Source organism: Desarmillaria tabescens, assembly GCF_030435595.1.
Source record: "Desarmillaria tabescens strain CCBAS 213 chromosome Unknown EV420scaffold_46, whole genome shotgun sequence".
Lineage (NCBI taxonomy): Eukaryota > Fungi > Basidiomycota > Agaricomycetes > Agaricales > Physalacriaceae > Desarmillaria > Desarmillaria tabescens.
Genome location: NW_026848345.1, coordinates 355,361 through 365,009, shown reverse-complemented (window position 1 = coordinate 365,009; position 9,649 = coordinate 355,361). Strand labels below are relative to the sequence as shown.

Below are 9,649 nucleotides of genomic sequence, written 5' to 3'. Positions count from 1 at the left end.
CAAACGAAATGTATTATCAATTTTTTTCGACTGGCAAGTAAGACATCTACCAAGTCGTTTTTCATGACTAGGCAAGCAGTTTACGTATCTCCTCGGAGATGAATCGAACGTAAGCGAATCCATATGAGAACCCACCAATCGTTTACTCAACTTCCGACGGAAGAAGCTCAATATGTGGTCGTTATTCGTATCTTCTTCCTTCAGTACCCTGACGCCCAATTCCATCAGGATCGTATATTACGAGGAGTCTCGGACATTCGCACACAGGTAGAATGTTTTGGGAAAATCGTAAGGTAGCTCTGCTGGTGTATGTTTGCTTGAAGAACGCTCACCTCACAACTGTAAGGACTGCTCTCGCCTTGGTCTATCACCACAAGGAATACCATCTATGAGTGATTAAAACCGAGTTACGACACTTCACGTTTACTTGGTTTTTTATAGATTGTGCACTCCCGCTGGGCCGACTTCTATCGTTACCAACCCACAACACTCGCGGCCGGACGTCCGACTGCGCAATTGGATGACTTGTTATGACCCTTCCTTCCAATCCTTATCTCGCTGACAAGTCGATTCCATCTCTGGCTACCGAATTCATCGACATCTTCAGAAGGACCTCATATGAAAAACACCCTTCTCAGGCAGTGCGTGTATCGTCGAAAATCCTTTACTTCTGTTCTGACCTTGCAAGCAAGAATTTTCAATCATTCGGATGCCATGAGTATCTTGACAAGTCATCTACGGCATTCTTCGATTCAACCAGTACCTGGTCGATGCTTGCGAGCTGCTGGGGACGTTGACACCAGCTCTATTGCATACGAGTCGTCAGTACCATCTAACAAGGTCCAGGGCATCGGCGTTAACTGGCGCGTATGCGAAAACGTCGGGTTTGCCCTTCCGCAATGGCAAAAAAAGACGCGTCCCTGGACAGCGCCTCAGAAATGAAACGGTGCTTCTGTCTTCTCCTGCCGACGCCGGAACGGAGAAGGCCCTCTGCACCATAATTCTGCATACAAAGAGCGTGCAGCGCGTGCTGGGATCAACCTTGTGGTCGAGACGTCGGAGGAAACGGTGTACCGCTATAATCAGCTGCACCGGAGAAACCTGAACGAAGAGCGGAAGGCGCTGTTGTACGAAGAGAAGATTTGGGCGGCTAATCAAGCTGTAGGAAGCACAAATGTAATGTTCAGTCAGGTGAAGATTCTGGGGAAGTCGCCTCAGCGACTGACGGGAGTTTGGAAGAGAGAAGTTACCTTTGCGGTGGTCGTTCACTTGAAATCTCCCTACACAAATATCCACATTTCAGTTTATCGAGAGCCTGAGAATAGCGACCTGAGGACTCGTAACAGACTCTCTCATCGCCCTTGGATCACTAGTCTAAGCCATCCTACTGGTTTATGATTTTTTTATTGGTTCAAGGAGCCTCGGCATTTGCCGGTTGTGCCCAAATATGTTGCGCCACACGATCACGTGTATTACTTTGCGGTCATAAACTTATTGTTCTGCGCGACCTGAACATCCTTTCTTGCCTTCGTGCTCTCCCTCCACCTCGCTCGATTATCCTAATGCTACCATGTCCCACGATGCGAGCATGGATTCGAGTCATCGCTCTGCTGCACAGTCCGCCACAGGGAACAAAACACTGCCACAGGAGTCTCTATCCGACCAGTCGTGCTCTTCTGTGCACAACACTTTGCTCAGCAACAATGAGTCTGACACCCCACAGGTTCATCCCAAATCCAATCCAGTTCATCCTATGGCAAGATATGATCCATACATTCGAGCCGATATCAGCAGCCGCGTGTTCATGCCTGCAGATGATTTTTTCACCCAAATTCTCCATCTTCCTCACGACTGGCACACTAATAACGAGATTCAATCTCTTATTGCGACCATCAAAAATGATGCTACATTCAGAACACACGTCAAGACCTACGTCGAACAATGCAATCCCAAGTCTGGAGATAAGACTTCTCATCCTGACGGGCTGATGTTTGATTGTGCGTTCGATGTTCTAGGTGTCACTGAAAAGGACTGTGGACTGGGCCTTGATGCGAAACCGGTCGACAGTGGCTCTCAAGATATCCCTGATAGCTGGAGCGTTCTTCGTTCGATGCTTAGTTCAGGAAACTTGTTTGATGCTATCCAGGATAATGGACCTGGGAATAAAGTGTCGTGGGTTCAAAGTATGCGTTGTCAGGAATTCAAGCCCGATGAGTGTTATCTTGACGAAGGATCTGATGCTATCTATCGCGTTCTTATGCCTAGTAAGCCTCATTTATTCTTTCTGACGTTCATTTAAAATAAATCTCTGTATCCAGACGACAAGGGTCCCCGAGTAAAAGTGCGACGTAACCTATCTTGCATCGAGACCCTAGGGGTTATCTTGTGCTCCTACTCCTCCGGCTCTAGCTCAGGGTCAGACGGCGACGACCTTTCTCGTGTCCGTTCCAAACTTCCCCGCACTGGCGTGGCTCGTGACGTCGTGGCCACCAGGAAGGCAGCAGCACTTTCGGAAGAGGAAGAAGCGCAACGGGAAGAAATAGCAAAGGCCCGCCGAAACATACAACTCCAGTGTGGTCGTTACGCCCTCGAAATTCTGTCTGGTGCCGACATTCGAACACACTGTATTGGTGCACTGGTTGCGGGCGGACGCATTCAATCACTCTACTATGATGGCGGACTATGATCGCTCCGCCATCATTGTGTGCAAACCGGTTGTTATCTCTGAACAGGAGGGTACTGACGTTACGGACGCGTTCGTGGCAATGCCCATCGGATTGGGTCGCCTTTCTCTCAAGCAGCGAGGCATCCAAGAACAATTTTACAACGACAAGGTGCTCATCGAGAATTACATGAATAGATGTGGTGATCCCGACGCCGTCTTTGTTGGAGTAACGCTCAGGTTGGTTAAAGGGGATGAAAAAGTTGAGGTCACCCTTGGCTGGATTATATCGCGCCATCCTAGCATCGTCGGTCGGGACACTTGCGTAGTCAAGGCCACATCGGAGCATGAGGAGTGGAAGGGTAAACAACTGATTGTCAAGATCAGTTAGCCGGACATCCACCGAACATCTGAAGCAGATTTCATTGGGAAAGCTCAAGAGAAGGCTCGAAATATGACGCAAGGCAAAAGGCCAGACTGGGCCCTAGATCACTTGCCGGACATTCTCCTCTCTCAAGACTTTGGCTACGACGCGAAGTCTCCTCAGGCGAACCTGGCGGATTTCTTTGCAAAGACCATGTTTGCAGACAAGAAATTTGAGTACGAGGGACGTGTGTGTCGAATCGCTGTCGAGGAGAGACTGTATTCCTTCGATGAACTGCAGACGCCTCAAGAGTATGCTCAGGTCTTCTTCGACATTTTGCACAGTGCGTACATTATTCCTCTTTTCTGAGTGATTTCTGACTGCCGCTGAAATTCACAAATGGCTCTATGATCACCCGGGAATTATTCACAGGGATATTAGCAAAGGCAACATTATGTGGCGCCGGACCATCGATGGCTATCTACGCGGGGTCCTTAACGATTTCGATTTCTCCTCCTTCCGAGACGACACCACTTCCTTGCTTCAGCGTGTCGGCACTCGACCTTACACGGCGTATGAACTCTTCGATAAGAAGTATGTCGAGGATCCACCGCCTACTAAACACCTTTATCGTCACGATGTGGAATCCATTTTCTACGTCATCTTTGTTGTCGTTACCAGCTCGACACTACACAGGAATCTTCCGAATGTGCGATTCCAGTACGCACAAAGGTCTCTTCCAAATTCGACGAATGGTTTGAACCTGATCCTCATAACATGTTGGGGATAACGAAATTTGGTGTTTTCGGGATATTGAATGCCCGCGTTAGTCCAACAGTAAATAGCGGCTTTGCCGATTTTCAGCCTTGGATGATCCGATCACTGGTCTTCACCTTCAGTTCAGGCGGGGGTTTCTTTTCGCGATGCGACATGATTTACGCCAAGAAGATCGAGAAGAGGAAGGATTAGCTAGGGAGCCCTTTGACGATGAAACTCTACAAGACCGTGTTTCTTAGTCCTCGTCGATATCTGTAGTAAATTTGCCGGTTCCACTCTTGTAGTACACAATGACCAGCTCGAAGCTAGTGCCTAGTGCTAAGTAGTATTTGCTCTCAACTCATGCTTGTAGCCTTTATCTTTTATTTTTGCGATTTCGGTGATGGAAAATGAAAATAACCCTACTTGGCACGTGACTAGACTTTGCACCACCGTTAACAAATTGAAACTTGTCTTTCTCCAAGATTCCGCCAAGTCTCTGTTAACGAATCCGAGTCCAGAGCTTCTCCTTTCTCTCCGATGTTGCGGGTAGCACCCTTGGCTTTGGTACCTCATTTGGCCGACTTCTATCAGCTAACAGTCGAGAACAATATCATATCCGACACTTTTTGAATCGACTTTTTGTGGACAACCCTCTATTGCAAACCTGCCTTTCTGTATCACGCTGCAATGACTCTACCGAGTTGATTGACCCCATCCTGTATTCCTATAGTTCGGCCACGCTCACCGTGATGTAACTAGAAACTTGGAACCACTCTTTTTATCCTCTTGTAACGTCTATGCAGCCTCACCAGCCCACATGTCGTGAGAATTCTCTTCACTGTCGACACTATCCTCGAATGCAGGTGGGATCTCGGCAATACTTGCTACGGTCATTGTCGACATCTCTCGAGAAATTGACTCGGATAGTATGGTTTTCAGTATCAGCCTTCGGAATCAGTGCAAGGCGTCCAGTTTGAAAATTGAGCGCGAGATGCAGAGGCTGGAGAGCGTAGTGCCAACATCACAACGTTAGTGGGAACATCGTATTTGTTCATTTGGCTTATCCGTCTTTGTATAGGACTTCAATCCGACAATCCTTCAAGTTCTTGTCGTTTATGAATGTATCACCTATCACTTTGTGCACAGCGGCATTACGTCTTTCGCTTATCTTTTTGGTGCTGTTGATCTTGATTATCTTTTCTGCCTCTCAGGGACTCTGGGCTGCTTCTTTCGCTCTCATCATGGGCTTTCTGGCATACTAGGGTAAGTTCCGTCTTTATTCAAGTTGCCGATCCTTAGGCTTGAGCCTGATCCCTCGTGTGCTTCCATACCCGCTACGATTATTTCAACATGTTCATGAACTTCACATGCTCTGCTTTGGCGCCCTTTTGTTTATCTGGGCTTGGCAGGATGCGGATAGATTGCTCACCCTCATAGCCGAGTCGAGAGATTCACAGTTGTCTGATATGTTACGCGCCAGGAGATTCTTGGAGTTCATCCAAGCTTCGGTATTATCGTCCCTATTCAGTCAAATTTCCGCTGAATGAATTTTGGTTTAGTTGATTGACGGACATGTCGAGCTATGGAAGTCGTGATCGCGGATCGAGACCATGCCAAATTCTGCTGACAGAGTGTATGCGATAAAAGATCACGATGCGTATGACGATGGGACCTCATCGATAGAACACCGTTGGTGTCATACCAGTGCTCGGGAAGCAGTTCTGGCTATTTTGCGACTCTATCATCGAGACGGATTCTGTGTGACCGAAGGTCCTCTACGGGCATACTGAAAGATAGATACCATAATATCAACGACATGGGAGGAAGAGAAGAAAGATGGCGGTAATTAGACACACAATTCTATGCATTCTCTGAAGCATCATCATCATTCCTATGGTCAACTTCTAGGGTCTTCTCAACGACATCACCCTTGCGTCTATTCAAAGCGGAATCGCTGTCTTCGTTCGTATTGATCGATGTGTATGGATCAGCGAATTGAATCCTCTTCGAATGACCGGGCATCTCAATAGCCTCGGACCTCGAAGAAAAGATAGTCGAGGCAGTGTCTGCAGACCAAGCCTGGCCCCGTGCAACTCGGAAAATTATCATCAATGTGGAAACGATCTGGAGAGCGAAGCAAAGATGATGAAATCAACACGGGAGAAACACAATTAAGCACTTGCCTGTGCCTCTGAGAAGACCTGGATGAATACATTCTGAATCGGATGGTTCAAAGAGAAAGGAATGATGCACAGCATCGAGAATGTGGAATAAAGCGCAGCAGACTCTATGAGCATAGTCACCACATTGGTATATTGGCTTCCGTATCTCTTCCCCATGATTCTCGAGATCCTCCATCGGTACATCAATAGGCGCAACACGATGGCTAGTGTCATGACAATGTTCAGGGCCAAAGATACATAGAGGAAAGGTGTTGTAAAATTAACGTTCTTGAACACCCAGGGTGAATAGTTCGGGTTGCAGACTTGAATGAGCCACATGAGACTGATCGCTAGGGCTTATATAAAAGTCCAAGTTCGGCGATGAAGGGGAATCAACATACTGAAAGATGCGAGATAAGCCAGAACAGGGAGAACCAATATCGCCCATTGTGGATATCCACAGTCTGCGTATACGATGACGCATCGCCATACCTAACAACGAATTCGTACTGTAAGACTTTTGCATAGATATTCGGAGAGGTTGTAAAGACATACTACAACGGCGTCCGAAAGCCAGTTGGCGATAATGAAAAACGTATTACCCATGGCGTTCACGGGTAACCAGAAATAGTCATACTCAAATGCTGCTGGAATATTAAATTCAGAAAGTAGTCGAACATAGAGGGAATGGGATTAGCTTACAGGGACCGCCAGGATATAAACGGTAATCTATGAATGCGAATTCGTTGATTTTAGCACCAGCAGCCGCGTACAGCGTAGCACAGATGAATAGCAGAGAGACATAGAAGATCCAAAACATTTTAATCTTGTAGTTGCTAGGGTTGATGGAACGAATGAGCAAACTGAGGCATTGCACGGAAAGTGTGAGCGCCACTCCGTAAGCTACTGCGGTGATGAAGATCCCTGCGAACCAGGATCGTTCACTGAGAAGGACGCGAGGAGACTCGTTTGGAGTCCAGCTGAGGTTAAGAGAAAGCATGATGCAGATCTCAAGGTACAGATACTTGCACAGACATACTTATACATGAAAGTATCACGATGGGAAACATGTGAAGCATGACTTTGGTGGTGGGCAGCAACTGAAGATTGCCAAGCTGAATAAATGTACGGCCATCATTATCCTCCCGTTCGGCCCGCTGGACACAAGATAGCTGGACTGGATTGGTACACGAAAAGTAGCCACCAGTGGCGGCAGTGATTGATTCATAGAAACATGCTGTGTCACGATGTGATTACCCCGGTCTGATGAGTTTGAATCGAACACCGAAGCGCCGTAATACCTGAAATGGTGCCCGATATTTATTATTAATGCCATTCGTTAATTGGACTTAGCTTCACGGCCGTGCTTAATATCTGGCTCTTTTCACCAGTTTATGTGTCTTATCGGTAATGATCTTCCATTGCGCGCGGTGCTTGAGAAGCTTGGACTGATTGTGGAACAGAACCCCAACGCCACCTCAAGTTCCGACCGTCGCCTTAGGGAACTGTTCGCAGCAGATGTTCGAATTGCTGTATTGACCGGTCCCTTTGTTTAAAGACGAGGTACGGTAACGCAGCACCCAGTATAGGATAAATCGCCAGTACAATATACTTCAAGGAGTCGGACGCCTGCCAGTGAAGCTTGAAGGGTGATAGCAAGTTATCGAACATCATGCATTATTCCTCACGCCGTTCGCCGATGTATCCTGAGGAGGCCGCTCTTCTTTGGGAAACAGTATCACGATTGGCTAAAGAACACTATCGCTCAATTTCGTTGAAAATTTGAGGCTATTTTGATCCTCTAGTTTAGTACAGTTCCTCTCCGCTGTCTAGAGACCTTTGTGTAAGCACATAGGGCTGTACATACAATGGTAATTCAGTAATTCAATGACTATATATTGTAACGGTGCAGTGGGATAGGCTAGCCGGTACCTATATATTTTATTTTAGACACACAATTGCGATAACTTGAGCTCCTAGCGCCTACGTACGCTATTAAAAAACCAGTTCGCCTTCTTGCCATGTGCACATGTGAACACTGACAAAGCTCGCTGAATAGCTTCTGCAAAGTTGTGATATCACTGGTGACCGCCCACTCAACTGTATCATCCAAATCATGGTGCTTTGTTCCCCTTGATTTCAATGACGTTTAAATTCCACTACGCCAGTTCATCATGAGAACAAGATCCACGCGATATGCACACCTTCTGGCTTACTTGTCCTATTCCTAACGACAGTCGAACTGCAGCCATTGCAGATTCATTGGCTTTCATAGGGCAAAGTATCGTAAACAACATCTGTTCTGGATCCTAACCCAGATGAACGCTTTGTACCCCGATTCACTAGGTTTATAAGTCAAAGCGCTATATATATATCGAAGACGTCGGTGATAGTAGTTCCTTGAATCAGTATTCTATCATTCAGTATGGAAGAGAATAGAGACTCGGGTCTCTGGCCTACTGGCGGAAAAAGAGACAGGTGAACGTAAGGTCAGTAATATCAAAGAAACCAAGACACACCTAGATACACGTTTAAAGATTCACTCTATAAACGCATAGTAATTTATAATTAACCAGCCTCCACCTTCGAGAGCACAGTCATCAGACGGGTTATGTTGACTGAGCCAGATCCATCATCAAAGTGTCAGCAAAGTATTCAACAATATAAATAGTAGCGGGAGAAGTCAAAGCTTTCGGAATAATAGATGGATCACCGCCGACTAAGTAGCACGCTCGAAACCTCGTCGGAAGGTGGATCTTGAGCCTGTTTTTCTCCGGAAGGAGCAGTGCTGAATCATGACAGAGAAGATGAGAATGGCTACATTCGTTTCTGAACCAAGAATTAGGTTTGCGTTACGATCCTCCGCCAGGAAGACATTCAGTTTAGTGCACGGGTAGCTGAATGTACCGCCCTTTCTATCAGGCCATCAATCTCTGTACCGTCCATGGAGTCACGAATGGGTGCGATCGATAAACGTAAAATGTTGTGAGCCTATGGGCAGCTTAAACCGGGGTGTCACAAGTTCGACTCTCCCTGTCGCTGTAGCCAGCACGAGACGGCGGAGACAAGGGATTGCGTCACAACCTAGACCTTTTCGTACGGTCCAAAGTGAAGCTAAAGCAGCGCGAAAGAAGGACCGTTATTTGCACAAATAACAGAAGTAACACTTCATTTTAACCAGCCAAGATACAGAGTCGTTGAAACAGACTCTAGAATAAAAAGAAATATAGTAAATAAAAGTTGGACAGCAGATTCCGAGTGAAGAAATACATACAAAAATGATGCTGAAGTGTTCGATGTCGAGTATGTAGAGTCCACCATGGTCTTGCTCGAGAATGATGCGAGGAGGGGGTATAGGGATCTACTGGATGACAAAGAGGTCCCAAGTGACAATATCGTCGTGACGAGCACCCTAGAGCCAAGGTCCTGGACATACACACCCTGGACCAACGGGGGTCACAAAGGGAAGCGGTTCAAGTTAATACACCTATAGCTACAAGAGAACAGTTGTGAAGTTCCCGTATCTAGACTAACAAGAAATGATCATTCACTGCGATAAGCGGCATCGCCAGACTCACTCAGACTCAGAGGCCATTCACGTGAGAGGGGTCAGAAAACCGCACCCGTGAGAATCGATGATGTATATGGTGGAAGAAGAAGAATCCTTATCCTCAACGCCTCCTGGAAATTCCATACCGTTCT

The 9,649-nt window shown here is 46.7% G+C and overlaps 3 protein-coding genes across 3 annotated transcripts; 2 read left to right on the top strand and 1 right to left on the bottom strand.

Moving 5' to 3' along the window:
• Positions 1-206: 206 nt before the first annotated feature.
• Positions 207-1,398, top strand: EV420DRAFT_1570331 (uncharacterized protein; the record flags this gene model as incomplete). The annotated part of the gene is made up of 5 exons (XM_060474252.1): positions 207-293; positions 347-645; positions 732-1,027; positions 1,063-1,161; positions 1,192-1,398. The coding sequence occupies exons 2-5, from the start codon at positions 531-533 to the stop codon at positions 1,396-1,398; spliced, it is 717 nt and encodes a 238-aa protein (XP_060325958.1). The 5' UTR covers positions 207-293; positions 347-530.
• A 172-nt stretch (positions 1,399-1,570) lies between these two features.
• Positions 1,571-4,199, top strand: EV420DRAFT_1751357 (uncharacterized protein; the record flags this gene model as incomplete). The annotated part of the gene is made up of 7 exons (XM_060480367.1): positions 1,571-2,264; positions 2,319-2,638; positions 2,733-3,048; positions 3,082-3,273; positions 3,327-3,369; positions 3,459-3,746; positions 3,857-4,199. The coding sequence occupies 7 exons, from the start codon at positions 1,571-1,573 to the stop codon at positions 3,993-3,995; spliced, it is 1,992 nt and encodes a 663-aa protein (XP_060325957.1). The 3' UTR covers positions 3,996-4,199.
• Positions 4,200-5,610: 1,411 nt separating this feature from the next.
• EV420DRAFT_898063 (uncharacterized protein) lies at positions 5,611-7,187 on the bottom strand. The gene is made up of 5 exons (XM_060483923.1): positions 6,650-7,187; positions 6,503-6,594; positions 6,349-6,439; positions 5,969-6,297; positions 5,611-5,909 (listed from the first exon to the last, which is right to left on the bottom strand). Exons 1-5 carry the CDS (start codon positions 6,945-6,947, stop codon positions 5,646-5,648), a joined length of 1,074 nt encoding a protein of 357 aa, XP_060325956.1. The 5' UTR covers positions 6,948-7,187; the 3' UTR covers positions 5,611-5,645.
• Positions 7,188-9,649: the final 2,462 nt, after the last annotated feature.

Excerpts from the sequence above, each read along its gene's own strand:
- EV420DRAFT_898063 (XM_060483923.1), bottom strand. The coding sequence starts at position 6,947 with ATGCTTTCTCTTAACCTCAGCTGGACTCCAAACGAGTCTCCTCGCGTC. Across the intron at positions 6,595-6,649 it reads TTTATATCCTGGCGGTCCCT|CAGCATTTGAGTATGACTAT; the intron begins GTAAGCTAATCC and ends TTAATATTCCAG. Across the intron at positions 5,910-5,968 it reads AGGTCTTCTCAGAGGCACAG|ATCGTTTCCACATTGATGAT; the intron begins GCAAGTGCTTAA and ends TTCGCTCTCCAG.